Source organism: Typopeltis vanoorti, chromosome 20 (assembly GCF_054136105.1).
Source record: "Typopeltis vanoorti isolate ZY-2024b chromosome 20, IOZ_Tvanoo_1.0, whole genome shotgun sequence".
In the NCBI taxonomy this organism is placed as follows: Eukaryota; Metazoa; Arthropoda; class Arachnida; order Uropygi; family Thelyphonidae; genus Typopeltis; species Typopeltis vanoorti.
Window position 1 is genome coordinate 109830584 of NC_143568.1, and position 22907 is coordinate 109853490.

General features: G+C 37.4%; 1 protein-coding gene across 1 annotated transcript in view; it reads left to right on the forward strand.

Moving 5' to 3' along the window:
* Positions 1-22907, forward strand: part of hob (bridge-like lipid transfer protein family member hobbit) — an 844941-nt gene that overhangs the window by 628790 nt on the left and 193244 nt on the right. The window contains exon 36 of the mRNA XM_090409957.1: positions 18849-18897. Within this exon, the coding sequence (XP_090266083.1) occupies positions 18849-18897 (49 nt within the window). The remainder of the gene's footprint in view (positions 1-18848; positions 18898-22907) is intronic.

Here is a 22907-nt window from a genome sequence, read left to right on the forward strand (position 1 = left end):
CCTTTGAAGTGGCCTTTTGACTTTTTAGGAGATGGCAGAAACTGCCTTCAAAAATGCAGTTTCTGTCCATCTTTGTTCATACACTGCCTAATCCAGATTGCACTTTTATGTGGTTTTCACTCATGAAAGTTTATCATTAAACCTATAGTACATTTGTACCATGGCCGTGCTAAGAATTTTTTTCACTTATTTAAGTTAAGGGATATTACATCCCATATTGTTTCATAGCCGAATAAGAAACTCGAAGAGTTTCATGCCTAATATAGTAAATATATAAAGTTCGGCGAGTCCAAGCGTAAGCAAATACCTGGATAGTGTTACAACTGACCCTAAAGGGAGCAACACTGAGGCAACTCATGGTAAGGGTGGAGCATTTATTAGGACACCTTCTTGGCAATTCTCATAGCAGGATATATGTAAGTTCTGTTCGCTACAAACTTGGTGTTTCTAGGTCTACCTACTCACTGATGAGACCTCAATAAAGGTTGAAACCAGTCTGGGTAGTGACCTTCTCTCACTCATAATGTAGAACAGTAATACAGCTCCTAGGAGATGGATTTCACATTATGGGGAAATATCAAGCGTAGTGATCGGAGCTTGCTCCACCCTTACCAAAGTTGCCTCAACGTTGCACTCCCTTTAGGGTCAGTTGTAACACTATCCAGGTATTTGCTTATGCTTGGACTCACCAAACTTTATATATTTACTATATTCGGCATGAAACTCTGAGTTTCTTATTCGGCTGTGAAACAATATGGGATGTAATATCCCTTAACTTAAATAAGTTTATATGTTGCCGAATTGAAGCTTTTGGCTTCAATTCGGCAACATATAATTCATATAATTAATTTTTTTCACTTTTTTTTTAATCAATTTTATATATTTTTTTTTTTAATTTTTACATAGTCTGGAAACCAAATTGGAACTTTTTTCAGGTCTCCAATAAGTGTAGCAGTGATCTCACATCAGGCAATGTAATTCATCTCCCACCTAAAGACAATCACAAACATATGCCCACAGCAGGACCTGCTCTCCAACCTATTGGTTTGAGAGTGGATCCTGCTGCAGGCATGATGTTAATAACAATAATAATGGACATCTTCTTAAAGTTAAAATTTATACTTAAAAAGGTATAATGTTAACATTAGCTCTACCCTCCATAACTATTATCTGTAATTTAATTAAATTAAGGTACATTAATTGAAATTGTAGAATACTTATTTCTGTTCAAAGGTTTATTAACAAAATCACATTTTGATTGATTCCAACTGTTCTGTAATAATGCCCATTTAATTGGGGTGAAACAACTCACTCAGAATTGCCCATAACAATAATTACAGCTGGCCTTGGTTGGCTGAGTAGCCAGCATATCCAGTCTCTAACTAACATGAGGTAGGTATTTGAATCTAATAACAGGATTGGATATTTGTGATTATCTTTAGGGTGGTAGGTGAGTTCCAGAACACAGCATGAGATCACTGCCCCACTTATTGGAGGTCTGAAGTGTCTTGAAAAGTTCAACATTTGTCTCTGGAGCAGGGTTTCTGAATTGAGTAAAAACTAAATAAATACAAGAAAAATTATAAAAATCATTAAAAACATAAAAAAAAAAAAAAAATCCTTAGTCCACCCAGTGGTATTAATGTATCATAGGCTACATTCTTCTGTCATCACAGGTGTGATTAATTTCTACTGTAAGCTCATGCTGGATTTCTGTTAAAGACATGGACTAACAGTGTATTCCTGTATAAAGCTGTGCATAAATTAACATAGAGAGAAGACACAAGAAATAAGAAAAGTCTTGATTATATTATTGTTGATAGTGGTATTTTTATTCAGATTTGGAATACAATAGTACAGGGGTCTCCAAACTATGGCTGGCAGGTCAGATGCAACCCGCGATATGATTTTATGCGGCCTGCCAATTGGACTAATTTTTCAATAAGAATCGAAAAAAAAAAAAAACACGGGATGTTGATAGATTTCAAATGCATTAATTAAAATTATGTTCAAATATATTCTCGAATAGCAAAAAGTAACCGTAATCCAAGTTATGGTCTTTATGACTGTAAAAGGTCGGTTAAAATGGGCTAACGAAGAAAAAAAATTTGATTTTTTCAAAATTTTACAAGCAAATTTGAAGAAATTTGCTTGTAAATTTATATTTTTGGGACAACGTATCTTTGCGTGCACACTTTTTCCCGAATGAAATATATCAAGTCAAAATACAGGGCAAATTTATGTGATGAACATTTGAAATCGCTACTTGTAATTAGCACTTCAAAATTTGAACTTGAGTTTAATAAGATTTTATAAACACAAACACAGTTACATCATTCATATTAATGGTTTTATTATAATTTGTGATAAAAATATAAGAATTTGCTGATAGTGTTCGTTGTCATTAATGTACGATAATTTAATCTCACATACTCTGTAATCAGTTTTTATCTGCTTTCAATAAAACTTGTATATCTAGTCCTAGAGTTTTTTATTACTACGGTCCTCTGAACAGTGTTGAAGTACCCGATGTGACCCTCACGGCGAAAAGTTTGGAGACCACTGCAATAATATACAGTGATATGAAACAGAAAGCAATCATCATTGATGATTGCTTTCTGGAGCGCATTCCACTCATCGGTGAATGAGTGGAATGCACTCCCTGAGTCTGTGGTGGATGCTGTGACAGTGAATGAGTTTAAGGCGAGGTATGATAGATACTGTATGAATGTCAAATAGTTGTGATGAATATGATTTGGGGCCTCCCTCGATGAGTCCAATGACTCCCTGGAGTTGCCCGTAATAATAGTAGTAGTAATAGTAATCATTTAATTTTTAGAAGAATAAAAATAAATGTCATATTGAAAAATAAGATGAGAGAAAGTTACAAAAAAGACTGTAAACAATAAATTACAATTAACTTTAATGAAATGAAAGTACATGGTACATGCAAAGTACACTCATTTCATTAAAGTTAATTACAGTGGTTATCGTGTAATTTATTGTTTAAAAAATAATATAAGTTGAGAAGCCTTTGGGATGTGTTCTGTTGATTCACGTATGCAAATATTATTTAAGGAAAAAAATGAAAGAGTTTTGAAGGCCAGCTCAGTGGTAAACTAAAGAAAACACTGATTCAACCAGACATGCATATGGTGAAGTTTCTGCAAGGATAGAAAAAGTAGGACTTTATGATGGACTCAAGAAGTTAAAGAGACAGTAGTACTTAAATCAGCCAGTGTTCTGGAAAAGAGTTACAGAAAGAAATGTAATTAATCTCTGTATATAAAAATAGCTAAACAGAAGTCATAGGAAGAATTTGGCAAGAATATAGAAGATAAACATCATGGAGGTCTCAAAATGTTGATGTTATGGATGTAGAAAGTGTAAAAGGAATTATATATATATATATATATATATATACTGCTACGTATATATATATATATATATATATATATATATCTCTCTCAAAAAGGTTTAATGACTGTTACCGAGAGATAAAAAGATGACATGGCATATTTAAAAAGATACTACTAGTTAACAAGTTTCATTGAATAGATCAACATCTTCAGGTATCACAATCAAAGAAATATATAAAGAATTACAGAGACTTAAAATTGCAATAACAGAACAAGTACAAAAAGACAGTAGCATGTTTGAAAACAAAATGCGAGCTTGAGTTCCAAACAAATGTATACTATGCGCTGTTGCAAGTGCGCCAATATTGAACAGAGGCAACATTGCATCAGAGAGATTGAAACTTAGGCTGTTGTTGATATGAGAATATGAAATTTCTTGAATCTAGAGAAATTTCTCTAGATTCAAGAATCTTTCTTTCGAGCTGATCATAGCACACATGGATGTTAGAAGTTTGAGTCCAGTTCACAATGTGTTGGCGGCCTTCGTCTGAGTTAACTGAAAAGAAAACGTGGCTAGAGAGAGCGCTGGCTCTAGTCCTGTTATAGGAGATATCTCTATAGTGTTCTTCCAAACATAGAAGGATGGATTTAGCAGTCTGGCCATAGTATGGCTTTCCACAATCACAAAAAATCTTGTACACTCCAGGAAACTGAGTAGGAAGATGTTTCTCTTTAGGCTTACTAAGTATTGAATGAAGTTTTGAGAGCATAGTAAAGCAAGTTCTGAAGTTAAACTTCTTGATAATTTTTGCCAGTTTTGGTGAAAGAGAGCTGATATAAGCAAAGAGATGAAGGCTCTGGGGGAAAAGGGATCTTCAGAAATAGTTGAGTGACTAGAGGGAAAAAAATTTGTCAATTTTCTTAGGAGAGAAACCATTATTAATAAAAGTTTTTTTAAGAAAAAGGAGTTCATTTTCAATTTCTGTTTCTTCTATAAATAAAGATTTGGCTTGGTGAGCTAAGGTGGAAACAATACCAAATTTTTGTGGGGGATAGTGATGGGATGAAGCATGAAGGTATCTATCCGTATAAGTAGGCTTTCTAAAAATTGAGATTTTAATACTCTCAGCACATCTGGTAAGTTTCAGGTCTAGAAAGGAGAGGCAGTCATCGGATTCTACTTCGAAGGTAAAAGAGATTTTTTCATGACACTTGTTTAGGTGGTCTAAAAATAAATTGAGGTTGTTGACACCATCTTCCCAGATGAGGAAAATATCATCAATATAGCGATACTAGAATTTTGGAAGGAGTTAATTGCTTTTTCTTCAAAATCGTTGAGAAATATATCTGCGAGAATCGGAGAGAGCGGGCTGCCTGTGGCCAGACCTGAATTTTGTGAGTAGATCTTATTGTCATATTTGAAGTATCCAGACTTTATACAATGGGAGAGTAGAGCAAAGAGTTTTTTTTGATAATTTGTTCTTGAGAAGACCGAGGACTTCTTGAGCAGATACATTTGTAAAGAGAGAAAGAATATCAAAAACTGGCCATTAAATCTGTTTTTTTAGGTTTGATATCCTTGATTTTAGAAACAAAATCTGCAGAGTTTTTAATATGTGAAGAGGAAATTCCAGAAAGATTTCTTAGAAAACTTGCAAGATATTTGGAGTGGTTATAGGTAGGAGAGTGTATGCCCTCAACTATAGGTCTGAGTGGACAGTTTGTTTTGTGAATCTTGGGGAGACCATACAGTCGAGGGATGAAGTGACCTAAGAGAAAGACGAATGTTTCTTTGTAACTCCAAGGTGATTTTATGTGATTGTGGAAAGCCAGATTATGACCAGACTGCTAAATCCATCCTTCTACGTTTGGAAGAACACCGTAGAGATATCTCCTATAACAGGACTAAAACCAGCGCTCTGTCTAGCCACGTTCTCTTTTCAGTTAACTCAGACAAAGGCCACCAACACATTGTGAACTGGACTCAAACTTCCAACATCCATGTGTGCTATGATAAGCTCAAAAGAAAGATTGTCAAATCTAGAGAAATTCTCTAGATTCTTCTCATATCACAATAGCTTAAGTTTCAATCTCTCTGACGTACATGTTGCCTCTGTTCAGTATTGGCGCACTCGCGACAGCACATAGTATACGTTTGTTTGGAACTCAAGCTCGCATTTTGTTTTCAAACACGCTACTGCCTTTTTGTACTTGTTCTGTTATTACAATTTTAAGTCTCTGTAATTCTTTATATATTTCTTTGATTGTGATACCTGAAGATGTTGATCTATTCAACGAAACATGGTATATTTAAAAAGATACTAGTAGTATCTTTTTAAATATACCATGTCATCTTTTTATCTCTCAGTAACAGTCATTAAAGCTTTTTGAATAATATTCCAACCGAGTAAAAATGAATTCTGAAAAAAATATATATATACAGGGTGTTCGGGATAAATTTGACAGTTTCGTAAGGAAGAAGAAAATCTTCTTTGTATCTATTAAATTTAATGAATTGACAAAAAAACATTACAGGCAGAGTTAATTACAATACTATCAACAAGATTTACTCAAAATAACCACCATTAGCATCGATCACAGCTTCAATTCTGCTTCGGAACCTCGAACAAGCTGATGCTACAGTCTCCCTGGGAAGGGCCGCAAAAACTGTTTTAATTTTATCCATTAACTGGGCTTTTGTATTACTGGAAGTGCGATTGGTGTCTTTTTCAACTGCGCCCCATACAAAATAATCCATGGGGTTAAGGTCTGGGGAGTTTGGAGGCCAAACATTTGGACTGGTGAAGTCGTAGAAATTTTCAGACAACCATTTTTGACTTTTCCCAGAGGTGTGGCAAGGGGCCGAATCCTGCTGCCATACATACGGCCTACCATTGGCTACCCTTGTTATCCAGGGCTTGACTACGGTTAGCAACTCCACGAACAAAGCCCGAATTCCAATGCCAGGGTTCTTCAACACCTGTTCCTGCAGATTTGCGAGGAATTCTGCTGTACGAACGCAATCAGATCGTCTGCTAGGGATCTTTCTTCTTGCTACATCCTCGTAGTCACCATTGCAAGTCTCTAGTTCATGCCTGATTGTTTTTACTGTATTCAGGGAGCGTTGGGCAGCAGTCGTAATATCCTTATTTTGATGGCGGGCACGAATCATCATGATACAAGTTATTCTCTTCCATGATTCAGGTGGGTTCCAGCTATCCATCCTTTCTGACATCTTGTATATGAATGAAGAAGGGTCCAAACTTTTAAATGAAGAGAAGTGTGTGTTAATACATGTAACTTACGGAAAAATATAATTAATTATAAATATGTCAAATTTATCCCGAACACCCTGTATATTGCTACGTATATAATAGGTAGATATATATTGCTACGTATATAATAGATATATATATATATATATATATATTGCTACATATATATAATAGGTGGGATGCTTATGGGTCACAGCTGTATAACTGAGAGGAGACCTCCACATAGCCTTTAAAGGAATGCGGAGAACCGACCAAGACTTCTGACTTAATGCCCAATCCTCACCTTCTCATGGTGCACCCTTTGGGTATATACCTGGATACCGAACGAACGAGGATAGGCTAGCAATTTGAGATTTAGCCAACCAAATTGTATTCTTATTTTCTTAAACCAAAATACCAAATGATGGTACAACATGGCAAAGTTTCATGCCGGCTGGGGCATTGCCTGGTTGTTTTTGCCAACCGGGGCAAACAGCGAAAAGTCAGCTACTGGAACAAATCTGAAAACACACCCCAACTCAACATCATCAGAGTTAACGATCTGCACTATTGACATAAGAAGCCTAAATGGCAAAGCAATTGAGCTAGCTGAGGAATTAGATGAGTTCCAGATTGACATAATAGGGATGACTGAAACAAAAAAGACAAAAACTGGTGTGTTCTTTCTGAGCAATAGATACAAAATGTTATAGTCAGCCAATGATAATCAAGAAAAGGAGTAGCCATAGTATTCAACACAAAATACGAGCTAATCTTCTTGAATGGCAGGCAATCTCAAGTAGAGTGAAGTGGACAAATATGACAATGAGGAACTGGACAATGAGACTTATTTGTGCATATGGTCCCACAGAAGGTTCTACTAAGGTAGAAGTGGAGGAATTTTTTGAGGCTTTAGAAAAAGCAACTGACACAATGAAAAATGAAAAGTTGGTCCTTGTTGGGGATCTAAATAGCAGAGTAGGAAATGATTGTCAGACATACAAAAATATTTTGGGAAAATTTGGAAGAAAGAGCAAAGCTAATAATAATGGCAAATATACACGTGGATAAGCTTATGTGTTCGTCAGACATGTTGTAATAGATTTCACGGTATGATATGAACTTATTCTAAGACTATCATTTGGACTACTATTTCAAAACTTTTGATTTTTTTTTTTTTTTTTTTTTTTTTTTTTTTAAACCTAGATGGTGCTATATTAGGACTTGAGTCTTGTGTTGCATGCTGCAATTACTTATACTAGTCACACTGTTACACCGGATTGTGGTTGTCTTGCTTTTGTAACAAACTTTGTGTTGTGTGCTCTGAAGATGCTGGATATAATACCAGCGAAATATTAGCTTCTAAGTTAATGAATACTTATTTTCTTATCCATCTGTGTTCATATCATACCGTGAAATCTATTACAACAATAATGGCAAATACTTGTTGGATTTCTGCTCAGGACATGGACTGGTTATTACTAACACCATGTTCCAACATAAAAATGTGCACAAATTCACATGGAGAGAAGAGGCAAGGAATAAGAAAAGTCTCATTGACTATGTTATTGTTGATAGTGATGTTTTCTCCCTGGTGCAGGACACCAGAGTGTACAGAGGATTTGAAATTGGAAGTGATCACTATTTATCTTGAACAGGATAAAATTGAATTTCATATTGAAAAGAATAACATGTAAGAAAGTTTTAAAGCGAATAAAAGTTGAGCAGCTCTCAGATGTGAACTGTAGACCAAAATACACAAAAATAATTGAAGAAAAAATGAAAGAGTTTGAGAACAGGAATCAAACTTTGGAGATTCAGTGGCAAGACTTGAAGAAAGCCCTGATTGATTCAGCTAGAGAGGCATGTGGTGAAGTTGTCTGCAAGGATAGAAAAATTAGAACTCCCTGGTGGACACAGGAAGTTAAAGAAGCAGTGAAGGAAAAGAAGAAAGCATATCAAAAGTTCCTGCCAAATAAGTCGGCTTGTGCTCTTACAGAATAGAGAGACAAATGTAAGAAAGCTAAACACTGTGTAAAACTAGCTAAACAAAAGTTAATGGAGGACTTTGGCAAGAACATAGAAAATAAATATCAAGAAGGTGGTAAAATATTCTGGAGGTTGTTGAAGAAACTTAGGAATGGAGGAAAGAGTGCTGTAAAAGAAGTTAGAGATGATAAAGGTGACATGAAAATGGAAGAAAAAGTGGTAAAAAGCAGTCAACAGGCATGCAGTCAGGAGAGAAGATAGAACAGGAGGAGGAGTACTGTTGATGATAGCTGATGTGTTGCAGCCAAAGAAAGTAGTATATCATGATGATAGACATGTGAATGAGAGTTCATTTGAGGCAGTCTGGTGCGAAATAGTGACCAACACAACCAAATATACAGTTGGATTCTGCTATAGGCCAGGGAGTATGGGAGTGATTGGGAGTCAACATAATAAAACCACAAGTGGCCTAGAAGAAATGAGATGTAGTGAGAGTGGGGGGGGGATAAGTAATAGAGAGTTGAGTAATGAAGCTGGGAGAGTCATGCTGAATAGTGTAGAGAATGAGTCCATGAGTGTGGACTTGAATGAAGTTAAGAGTGGTAAAATATATGGTGATTCTATGATTAAGGGTATGAAGAGTGGTATGCATGAGGAGTGCTTGGCTGATGGGACAATAGAAAGAGTGGCTTTAGCAATAAAGAGAGGGCATGAAGCAGACAAGATGATAGTTATGGTGGATACGAATGACCTGAGAGGTAGTATAAATCGGGTAGGAAAAGATTTAAGACCATTATTAGATATTGTGAAGAGGAAAAATGTCAATGGGAGAATAGTGTGTGTGCTGCCTCGTTTTGACAATTACGAGTTAAGTAGACGAGCAATGATAATGAATGATATGATTGCAAGAATGTGCAGAAAAAGAGGTCTGGAGTTTGTTGATGTTTGGAGTGTGTTTGAAGGAAAAAGGCAGTTGTATGCTAGAGATGGACTGCATCTTAACATGGAAGGACATAAGCGATTGAAGAAGTTATTGTTTTCTGAACAGGTTGAAGTTATTGGGCAGGGAAACTAATATTGAAAAGGTTGAGTGTAAGAGAGAGAAACTTTAGCACTGATTGTGTATTTATTGATCCTTATAGGCTGAATAAATTGCAGAAGAGAGGGGATAAAAATCGGCATAGGACTACGGTAGTTAGTGACTTATATATCAGTTCTAAAGCCGGTACAAGATCCAGAGGGAATCTGCAATTTTTGTATACCAATGCTAGAAGCATTCGAAATAAGAGAGAAGAATTTTTGGCATTAGTCAGTGAAATCTCACCAAAAGTTGTAGGCATTAGTGAAACTTGGCTGTCAGCAGAAGATGTGGTCACTGGAATTGAATGTGATGGGTACAGTATTTTCAGGGAGGATAGAGAAGATAGAACAGGAGGAGGAGTACTGTTGATGATAGCTGATGTGTTGCAGCCAAAGAAAGTAGTATATCATGATGATAGACATGTGAATGAGAGTTCATTTGAGGCAGTCTGGTGCGAAATAGTGACCAACGCAACCAAATATACAGTTGGATGCTGCTATAGGCCAGGGAGTACGGGGGGAGATATTGAATTCATGCATCAGCAACTTAGTGCAATGAGTGAAGGCTTGGTGATTATTATGGGGGATTTTAATTACGGTGATATCAATTGGAAGGAGGAAATATCACGTAGCAAAAAGGAAATGGAATTCATACATCTTCTACGAGATAATTACTTGAAACAGCACGTAACTGAAGGGACACGTGGTGTGAGAGTGTTGGACCTGATTATTGGTTCAGAGGTTATATGCATAAGTAAGGTGTCCTCGTTACCTCCAGTTGGTGAAAGCGATCATGTGGTATTGACTTGGGAGGTTGCAAAATCTGTGGATTTTTCTATTAAGAAGGGGTATGTACGGAACTACAGGTTAGGCAATTATAACAAGCTTCGGAGTGAGCTTGCAGCCATCCCATGGCAGAACATATTGCAAGGGAAAGATGTTAGCAGTGCTTGGGATAAAATCAGCGGGTATCTGAGGAAAGCAATATCAGATTGTGTCCCCATGGTCAGGAGGTCAAACAAGGCAGGCATTAGATGGATGAGCAGTAGTATCAAGCTTGAACTGCAAAAAAAGAAAATGTTATGGAGAATTTACAAGGAGAAAGGCGATCAGGACACCCATGAGCAGTACAAGGCTCAAGCTAGGAAGGTTACCAGCATAGTAAGAAAAGCTAAATCAGATTATGAGAAGACCTTAGCCAAAGAGATCAAGGGTAATCCCAAAGAGTTCTTCCGCTATGTGGCAAGTAAGAGGAAGAATGACTTCGGAAGGATAACCTTAGTGGGTGCTGATGGTATTGAGGTGACAAAATCAGATGTAATAGTCGAGTTACTGAGTGATCACTTTTCAAAAGTCTATCACCCAAGTGAGTCCGCGCGGTTAGCCTAGTGGCTTTGCGCTTCGCAACCATATGCCTGGGGAAGGAGTGTCCTAGGTTCGATTCCCGTCGGAGACGTGAGGAGCTCTAGGATCTTCCTCAGCCATAGCCAAGTTAGCCGGTCTTGGGCGCGGGCAGTAGGGTTTTTCCCGCCAGTTTATCTGGCGTTTTTCATCCCGCAAGCAGGCAAACCGGCCCCGTGAACATACACGGATACAGCCAAGAATACCTTGAGGCATAGGAGTGACCATTCTATCCTCGTATTTCGGTTACGAAATCCAAGCATGCTTGGAAGGTTCCCCACCCCCCCCCCCCCCCACCCCCCCCCCCCCCCACCCCCCCCCCCCCCCACCCCCCCCCCCCCCCACCCCCCCCCCCCCCCACCCCCCCCCCCCCCCACCCCCCCCCCCCCCCACCCCCCCCCCCCCCCACCCCCCCCCCCCCCCACCCCCCCCCCCCCCCACCCCCCCCCCCCCCCACCCCCCCCCCCCCCCACCCCCCCCCCCCCCCACCCCCCCCCCCCCCCACCCCCCCCCCCCCCCACCCCCCCCCCCCCCCACCCCCCCCCCCCCCCACCCCCCCCCCCCCCCACCCCCCCCCCCCCCCACCCCCCCCCCCCCCCACCCCCCCCCCCCCCCACCCCCCCCCCCCCCCACCCCCCCCCCCCCCCACCCCCCCCCCCCCCCACCCCCCCCCCCCCCCACCCCCCCCCCCCCCCACCCCCCCCCCCCCCCACCCCCCCCCCCCCCCACCCCCCCCCCCCCCCACCCCCCCCCCCCCCCACCCCCCCCCCCCCCAAGTCTTTGTGTTGCTGCTATAATTTTGTTTAACTAGTCTGTTGATTACACCATGTTGTTATAGTCTCGCGTATTGCGATAAACTGTGTTTTTGTGCTCTGAAGATGCTGGTTATAACACCAGCGAAATATCAGCAATAAGTTAATAAATTAATTATTTACTTATTTTTCTGTGTTCTAATATATACCGTTAAAAATAAACAACATTGGTAACCAGTCTACCAGTGTTAGCTATCATCATCCTCCCATGGTTATTTTTTTTTTTTGTTCTACTTGCCACATATCGAATAAATTCACTAGAATTTTTCTTGTCTTGATTGGCTAATTTCTTCTCATACTGCACTTTTGTTTCCTTTACCAACTGAGTTACCTTCTTAGCCTGCTCTTTGTACTCTTCATGCAACTGATTATTACCAACATTTATCTTATGTTGCCTCCACAATGCCTTCTTCTTCCAGATTTCATGCATAATCACCAGCCTTGTAGTTCCACATGTAATCCTTCTTTATAGAAGTTCTCATATGATTGCAACCCAGGTGATCACTTCATGGTAGAAACACAAGAAAACCATGATGGTAACAATGTCCCATATAGCGGTGAGTTTGAGTCTATCTGGTGTGAAGTGGAAGTTAACAGAATGGAATATATGGTGGGGTGTTGTTATAGACTTGGCAGCTCAGTTGCAGTGGAAGAAGAAATGCATCGCCAGTTTAGCCTAGAATATGGATAGCAAACGAATGATCATTATGGGTGACTTTAATTTTTCAAACATTGATTGGGTAGAAGAGAAATCTCATGATAAGAAAGAACAGGAATGTATTGAATTATTACTTAATCCATTAACACAGCACCTATCATACATCTCCTTAAACCTATTCAGTGTCGGGGGTGCTCACAACCGCTTCTGACAGTCCATTCCACTCATTTACCACTCTCCAAGTAAAGAACCTACTCTGCAACAACCTTGGAAGATGCCTACAACCACACTTGTAGACATCTTCCAAGTGTGACTACTCCCCCTTTTCCCCTACTCTCCATACATTCAAAAATTTCTTCTGTGTCAATCTAATGGAATCCCTTTAGTAACTTATAAGTTTCTGTCATATCTCCTCCCTGCTAGTTAAACTCTGCAACCCACACACCCTTGATCTGTCCTCATAGGGAACATTCCACACCCATCACCAGTTTGGTCACTCATCTCTGAATCCCCTCCACCACCTCCCTGATCCCCCAAGAAACACAGGTGACCAGATCTGTGCACAGTAGCTAACGTGACCAAATCATAGCCTTATAAAAAGGTGTAATAACCACCCTGTCTTTACTTATCAATGTGTTCTTCAACATACAAGTAATCCTCTGAGCTATTTTGCCAACTCTTACAGTATATCTTCTGAATTTCAGTTCTCTATCCACCATCACCACAAGATCCATATCCTCATCAATCTTGTAATCTAGTCCCATCAGTGTGATATGAAGCATGTAATCTTTTCATCCCAAAGTACATTACCTTACCTTTTACAACATTGAATTGACAACCATTGTCCGTTGTTTGCACTGCCAGTTTATTTAAATTATCTTGTAAGATATCTACATCACCTTTATCAAATATTGCCCTCCTTAGTTTAGCATCATCAGCAAACAAATAAATATTCCCCTTCAAATCTTCTGCTGTATCATTAATATACAAATTAAAAAGTAGTGGTCATAGTCATCTGACTAAACTTGATCAGTATGTGTTTGTGTGGCATGGGTTTACTAAAGGGAGGTCAATGTCTGAGCAGTTTTGTAACATTATTATAATTAACGTTATAATAATGTTACAGCTGAGGCACCTGTCTAGCTCACGTTTGCACTCTACAGCGCTTGACCGCACAACGAAAGGCGTTCAAATCTAGTCGCTGACTAGAGGAACTTTTTCTAAGCCTTTTCTCGGCCAGTTCCAGAGTTAGTCGATCTCTGGCACGGGCTAGCGGGTTTTTTGTCCCGTAAACTCAAGAAAATCAGCCGTCGAACCCACACTATTTTTTCAGACATTAAAAATATTGTGTTAGGGGTTAGGGACCACCAGATGGCGGCACTTACTAGTCACCTTCTTCACTGCATGCCGATTAATTAGTGATAGCCTTTGGCCAGCTATCTCTGATTGGCTACCAGTGGAGATTGAACTGCCCACTCAGTCTCCAAAAGTTAGATAGGGCCAAAAAAATGGCCTCTCCTACTCCCTATATGGGAACAAAAAAGATGGTAGCTGATTTTTTTTTTTTTTTTATCGAAAACTGATATATGAGGGATGTGAATCTGCCATATTTAAGGTGACCAGTGGTATGCCTCAGGGATCAGTCCTTGACCATTGTTGTTGAATCTATACATTAATGCTATTGGAAAAGGGTTGACAGGAGATCTTCAGTTGTTTGCTGATGATGCAAAGATAGGCAGGGCAATCAGATATGCTACTGCTATATAGCATTAATGTTATGATTTGAATAGTCTGGAAGTGTGGACAAATGGTAATGGCTGTCAATTTAGTATTGGTAAGTGCAAAGTTATGCACTTGGGTGTGAAGCAATATCCAACAGCATGTTATATTGTTGGGATTATGCGTGGAGTAATGGATTAGTCTAGAGATTGGAGTTATTGATGGATAGAAAGTTGAAGTTCAAAGTTGAAATACAACTCAGAGGACAATTATCCTCTGAGTTGTATTTGTAACTCAGTTTAAAGTTGTTTAAATGAATGCCAACATATAAGGATATGGAAGTTATGTTGCCTTGATAATGACCACACCTGGACTGCTGAGCACAGATTTGGTCTCCTGGCTTCCAAAGGGATAAAAAAGCTGGGGAAAGGCAGCAAAGAAGAGTTGCAAATATCATATTGGGATTATGGAATGTTGACTGCAAGGATAGATTGAGAGTATGTGGACTGAAGACTCTGGCAGACAGAAGAAAAAGAAGTGATATGATAGAGGTCTATAAACTTTTGAGAGTTCGTTATAGGATATCAGTCGATAAAGTTTTTCATTATGTGTAAGGTGGAGAGAGGACAAGAGGGCATTCATGGAAGTTAAGTTTGCATGTGGTTAAGAAACAAGTAAGCGTTAGATTTTTCTCTCATATAACAGTGGGTGAGTGACACAGTCTGCCTATTGAAGTAGTAAATGCATCTAGTGTGAATGAGTTTAAGAGTTCCTCCCTCAATGAGTCCCTGACTCCATAGAGGTCTAATTATAATATATATATATATGTAAGTCGATACATTAAATCAATAGAGTTATAGGGGTTAGGGACTTAACCATAATAAGTATACTGTCATTTTAATTTTTAAACCCCTTATAAAACTGTACTGTGCATTAATGCCACTATAAAACAGGAGAATAATCACATCTTCATTACCTCCCTTATGTGAAGGACCAGGCTGCAGCTCTTCTGGTGTAACTTTTTTTTTTTTTTGATAAAAATGTCCAATGTGTTTTGCTTATTCCTCTCCTTCTTTTCATCATAAATATGTTTATAGCAAGCAAATGCATCATGCACTTTCCTTTCTACTAATAAACAACGTTCAACATTGGGGTCCATGTCTTCAGCCATTTTGAGAACATTGCTAACTGCAGAGATGCAAGCCCCTTCACTGTGGATTGTATACTACTTCTTCTTGCTTCTCTTTTCCCTCTTCCTTTTCTCATTCTTCCTCTTCTGCAACATGTTGTTCCTCCAGTTTGACCAATTCTTTGTTGGTCAACTGTTCTGGGGCACTTTCTATGAGTTGAACTATGTCATCATCATTCACTTCGAGATTCCGAGTGTTTGCCAGGCCCACTATTTCTTTACTCAATATACAAAGGTCTTCATTTTTTTCAAAACTTCCAAAATCGCACACAAACCTTTTAATGTCTTTTTCCATATGCCACTCATGCATTGAGAGGTCACTTCGTCCTTAATAGCATGATGAATATTGAATACTTTCCAGAATTGCATGAGAGTCTGGTCATTTCCTTTAGTTGCAGAAATGGCTTGTGAAAAATGTTCTCCATAGATAATAAGCCTTAAACACTGCAAGAACTACCTGATCCATCAGTTGGAACAATAGTGTTTGGAGGGAGATACGTGACCTTGAACTTGGGGATGATCACCGCTATAAGACGGATACCTGGAGCATTATCTAGAATTATAAAATTTTAAATTCTACATTTTCTTTTACACAATAGGTTTCCATTTCACTCGCATAACAGATTAAGGCATCTGCAAATAATTTTTGAGTCATCCACGACTTCTTATTGCTTCGATAATGAACTGGAAGAATATACTTCCTAATATTTTTGAAGGCTTGTGGATTCTCACTGTGCCATATCATAAATGGTTTCAGTTTATATCCAGCCAAATTACCCCCTAACAGAATCTTAATACGGTCTTTAAGAGTTTTGAAACCAGGCATAGATTTTAGCCTTTTTGTGGATGAATGTCTGCTTGGGCATTTTTTTTTTCCAAAACAAGGAGGTCTCACCAATATTAAATATTTGCTGTGGCAAATAATTTTCCTCCATAACAATTTTATCCAATTTCTCCACAAACTATTTGGCAGCCTTCTCATTGGCACTTGCAGATTCACCATATATTTTCACATTATGCAGTGCAAAATGCTGTTTGAATCTCATGAACTGGAAGAAGCATTGAATTTGTAGTCGTAATTGGGTCCTGCTTTCTCCTTCAACATGTTTGAAGACACTTAGTGCCTTAGCAGTCATAGTCATACTGCTAAGGGGTATGTGCTTTTGGCTCAGGTCCTCTATCTATGATAGATCGCACATGACTTTCGATGGTCTCATTCTACAGTGATGACCATTTTGAAAAATAGGGATAAAATCATAGAGGCTGCGAAAGGATCTGCCTCCATTAAATCGACAGTAGTGATGAAGCAACAACAAGGTCCTATCTGTGATGTTGTAAAGCTACTTGCTGGAGGCAGATCCTTTCACAGCCTCTATGATTTTATCCCTATTTTTCAAAATGGTCATCACTGTAGAATGAAACCATCCGAAGTCATGTGCGATCACATTGACTGGCTTACCAGCTTCATGTTGCTTTATAACTTGCAACTTCGTTTCAAGATCAATTGCTCGCCTCTTTTTCTATGATTCTTCACTAGGTTTTTTGATTGTGCATGTAGGGGACCATGTTGCGCAAAACATCGCAAAATATTTAACGATAAATACACAAATAACCTATTTCTCAAACACAAAATCAACAGAGGAACTGTTGAAGACGTGCACTGCTGAGGGAGGTTGCAGCTGAATGCGCTGTTGCCACTGCACATGGCATTGTTGCTAAATAGAAAACTTTTTATTTTATGCTTGCATCTTGTTCGAAAGTATATTCAACAATGTTATTTATTTCCGTATGGGATCATGGACGTAAGTCGAGGGATGACTGTGTGTGTGTGTGTGTTACAGTTACTGAGGATTACTACAGTTACTAAAGATTAAAATTTCCCATAATTTTAGTAAGGAAAGGCAATCATTCTAATTTAAATCAGAGCAATGTAATAAAGTCTCAAAGCTTTCTTTAAACAAATGCTTATACTTGCATCAGCTTCTGTGGATCAAAAATCTGTTATGCCTGATGTATTCTCTCTTCATGCTGAGTGAGACAAGACTTACAATTTTTTGATTAGTAGATATAATATTGGTGGTCTTGAACAGCTAGTTTGTCCAAAATACCAAAGCTTGCATGCACACAGAACTTAGTATCTGATAGAGACAGACACAAGAGTTTTTCTTTGTTAATAGGTAAGAAATTAAATAGCTCGTTTGCTTTTTAAAGAAAGGTCTGGTCACAGAATATTGAGATATAATGATTTGTAACAATCATCAGCTTTTACAACAGTGCCGTAACTGAATGCATTCTCTCCCCACCCCCACCCCAAAAGAGTATTTTTCTGTTCACCATGGAAGCTGAAATAACAAAGTTATCTAATATTTATAATTTTTAAATAGACATATTGAATTTGGACTTATACAGGGTGTCCCAAAATTCATGCAAGAAGTAATTTTGATAGAAAACACAGGTTTTTAATTAAAAATTGTAATTTCCTATTGATTCATAAAGTATACAGTATAGGGTTATGCATGGCATAGCATATTGGGTAAATGGCCTCCACGGCTTTGCTGGCACATACGCACTCTTTTGTCGAAATTTTCCATGACCATTTTGCATAAATGTGGCTGAATTTCGTTGATACAGTGCTTAATTTCCTCCTTCAAGGCGTGGGTGGTCGTGGGCTTGTTGGCATAAACCTTAGACTTCAAAAAACCCCAAAGTCCAACGGCGTTAAGTCACATGATCTGGGCGGCCAATTCTGATCACCAAAATGGGAAATTACATGACCAGGAAATGATTCATGCAGTAATTGAATTGTTTCTCGGGCTGTATGGCATGTGGCATTGTCTTGTTGAAACCACGTCGTCCACATCCATATCTTGCAATTTAGGCACAAAAAAATGGATTATCATGTCGCGATAGCGAGCACCATTAACTGTTATTGCCTTACCAGCTGCATTTTCAAAGAAGAATGGACCGATGATGCCTCCAGCCCAAAATCTGCACCAAACAGTGACACGTTGTGGATGCATTTGTTTCTCAACAATCACTTGTGGATGTTCTGAACCCCAAATGCAACAGTTTTGTCGATTAACGAAGCCATCAAAATGAAAATGAGCCTCATCGCTGAAGATGATTTTGTTCGAAAAATAAGCATCCACTTGTTGTTGTTCCATAATCCATTCAACGAACTCTCGTCGCTGTGTGTGGTCATTTTTAATAACCCTGAACTGTCAGCTGTCACGCTGTCTTTTTTTCTCGTTGGCAACACTTTACCGCACAAATGGCGCTAAATTTAAATCTTGTGTGAATTTTGGGACACCCTGTATAAATGAAATTTATATATTCTTACAGTTTGACTATTTGACAGTATAGCAATATTTGATTTTTTAACAACAGGGTTTCCTATGGAAGAGAAGCTATGCTAAAGGATATCATTGCTGAAGAGGTAGTTCTTATGTTTAGATCATTTTCTTTATCATAATTAACATATTCATCTCATTCTTAATCCAGGTTTAATTCTGCATAAACATACAGGTGTTTTCTTTTCTTTTACTGTAGCTGTTTAATGAAGATTTTTGTTTCAGGTAGTAAAGCAACAATGGAAAAGAACCCAAACTGTTACCCTTCTCACAACCAGAATCAACAAAATAGCAAGTAATGTGTCTAAATATGACTCTGTATCATATCTCCTCTTCAACCAACAGACTATGGGTTAGAATCCTTTGCATGGAAGATGAAATTGATTGCACAGTGAGAAGCTGTCCTGCTTATTAGAAGCCCAAAATGGTGTGAAAAAAAAATTCATCTGTTCACCAGAGCAGGGTTTTCAGATTACCTAAATTCAGTCCACCCATTTTACTAATACTAATGTACTATAATCTAACAGCCTTTTATGGGTGGGATTCCTATAAAAAATTAATTTAATTAAACTGAAACATCACATTAAATTAAAGCTTAAAAATATTAATTTGAACTAACTTAATATTTTTAAAACATCCTAATGAAAGCAATGAATTAGTATCTTCAAATAAGTGAGTTATACTGTAACAAGATGATCCAGTTAAACCAGATATATTTATATAGGATAATCAGCATTCATAATGGTGAAACATGTATTGTGAATTGCATTTCAAACAGAATTGCTGCTGCAGTGGTTTGCCCGGAACTCTTGATTTGTTATAGTGAGTCTCACTATACAATGTGTTATATGACATCTGATACTTTAAGACCAGCAATAGGTTTTAAGGCTGGAATAACGAGATGGAAGGAGATAATATCAAAGGTGCAACTAAAGTTGGAAAAGACTGAACTCAGAACTTCCACTTGGTGTTTGATTTGGTGGTGATAGCAATAGCAGCATAATTAACAATGTGATGGGCCCATCAATTTCAACATTTTATTATTAACAAAATATACAATGGCTGCTAAAACTTTCGATGATGATTACATATAAAAAAAAAGTAAAGGGAATGATATATATATATATTACCACATCGTGACATTTTTATCCCATTACTTGCAGATCTTGTTACTCTAGTCTATAAATGCTGTATGATTTGCCCATAGTGCTTTTGTTATAAAACTAATGAAGTCATTAGACTGAATTTAAGTAAGAGTTTATTGTTAATATATAAGATAATTGTATAATTATCAGCATGGGTAGTTTGTTTAAAATGCTACACCAAATTACTAAAATAAAAATAATAACAGGATAGTTTATATTTTTATGAATGACTTTAGCCAAATGATACAATTTACTGTCAGAAGTTACTCCATCTTAAATGTTACTTATTTACTATTTTGAAACTATCCTCTTTATCTGTCACATATCATTAGACATTATCTCCTTCCAGTTTATCACAAATTAAAAAATACATCATCGTCATCAGTTTCCTGATATATAAACTCAAGGGGTGTTCAGGCTACTATGACAGTGTCGTGACGTTCTATTTTCATGTTATGTTCTAAATCCGCCATCTTGGTTCAAGTCACTCTTATCAATATAACACTTAATCGCAAATTGATCACCGATCCAAAAGTAGAGAAATTTATAATTATACTGCGCCACCCTATTTTTAGATTAGTCTATATAAAATAGTAGGATCAATTCTTAATTAAGTTAGCAGTCTTCTCATTAGTTTAGGCCGAATTATTTACTATTCCACTTGGGGTTCCTGCAAGATTCGAATATTTATGAACGGTGCAATAAAAAGGAATTCAGGCAAACACAATATTTAGATTAACAAAATAAAACATTTAATATATGATATATATAACAAATACAAGAATTCTGCTTTAAAATGAAACATTACAATCAACTTAATACATCTTGCTAAGTCACTCATGCCAATTCAATGTTCTAAACTTTCACATACAATTCACAGTTTCAAAATCACAAGCTTTCTTAACTCAAATTAGTAAAACGAAACTTCTTATTTAAACAGTCTCCACATATCCACCAGCTCTACTTAATATTTAAATTCACAGGAAGCACTAATATTCCAAGGTAGACAATATTCCAAGCAATCTTATTTCGGACTTTAAACTTCGAAGATATGTTAATGTTAGAATAAACAAACAAGTATGACTACTCTTACCAGATACAATCTTCAATACATCAATTAATTGTGAGCACACTTATGAATTAACTTATTTACGTTAGCGGAACACATTAATAAAGATTCTCCAACGATTTAACTGAACTACTGTTAATCGTGCTTCACTACTCAAAAAAAAAACACATCAATAAGGCACTGATATCTTTCCTTGTTTACTTTTCTCAAACTAGTTAATTCAATATAATTCTTCTCAGGGCAACATAGTATTAAGACGTAATCCTAGACTAACTGGAACTAATCAGAATTTTTCATTGAATGTCCAGTTCTTTATTTATCCGGATACGGCATTAATTTTCCTTTACAACACAGCTGACTTCACTTGCAGCTAAGTATATGATTCACTATGTTTTGGCTCACTTCTAAACACTATTCTCATGAATTTCTGCCCTAGAGAACTTATAATTTTCTTCCACTTCTTTTGCTTGTATCATACCTTCCTTCCCGCTCCGCAAAAACTTCCTCTCTTCTCTCTAATTAATAATCTTCTCTTCTTTCTAATTAATAATCTTCTCTTATTTCTTTTCCAACCCTTTCAGTCCGAAGGTCACGCTGTATTCGACTCGTGCTCGTTTATTTCATGCGTCTCCATGACAACGCATGAACGTAAACATTTCGCTAATGTAATACAACGCTCTACTCTTACATAAGTGATTACATAACATTAAAAGTTCACAAATAAGAATAAACAGAATATTTGAGCTACTTAATCAGTGCTCTTTCATTACGTATACAATTATTTATAATACACTTTTCGTTACTTTACATATATATTTAGTTATCATAAATTCTGCACATATTATTGCTTAACAAATTAATAGTAGGTTAAGTTTAGAATAAATATTTAAATAGTAATCCTTAATTAAGGAACAATAAATAATCTTTATACAAATTATGATTAATACATAATATGCAATGTTAAATGTGAATGAAAAAAAAATAAATTACACAACATAGTTTCATTCACAATTTAACAACAGCATCACATTATTAAAAATCTCCTGTCAACAGTTTTTTTCCAAATTAGATTATTACTTGACAGCACTCAATATTGTCTTATTTAACATTTCATGCTCCTAAGGCTCCTCTGACTGAATCAGTCCAACCAGTTTTCCCCAGTCTTTTCCGAGTCACAATCCCCTTTTATAATAGCTAAGTAAACTGAGACCCATGCCATATTTGCATAAAAAGGCATTTTAATAGAGTAAAGAAAATGCATTTCAAAAAGATTTTTCAGAATATAATTCTAACCTAGCATTTAATGTGATGGTTGTACTTGCATCTGGGCAACCAGCTTCAAAATTTGTGGCCAAGTGTTTGTTAAAGCCAACCTCATATCATCCTCAAATTTTCAGTCTGTTTCTTGTCTTTCTTTTGATATGAAAAGGCATTGAAAATCCACTCTCACAGAGATACATATAGAGACAAATGGAAGTAAAACTCAAAAGGCAAGCATGGCGACATTTGGATATGACTGATGCATAGCATACCAGAACTGAGTCAGCAATTTTTCATAAAACAAATTACATGCTGAGGAATCGTTCTGCAGATCCAAGAACTCATCCAGTACTTCATCGGAAATGCTGGCTACATTCAGAGAAACATAGAATGGATTTCATACCAGTGCAGCCTCTTCTGTAAACTCAAGAAAGTACCACTGAAATTCCAGCAAAACATAGAGGGTGATCTTCAACTGTGTTATGAGAGCAACTCACCTTTATTCGATGGTCTGTATTCGACAGTCCAGACACCAATTAAAAATTAATTTTGATATTGAATTTTGCATCATAGTGAATATTTTTTTCAGTTTACTATTTGTAACATAGAATTTTATTCTAAT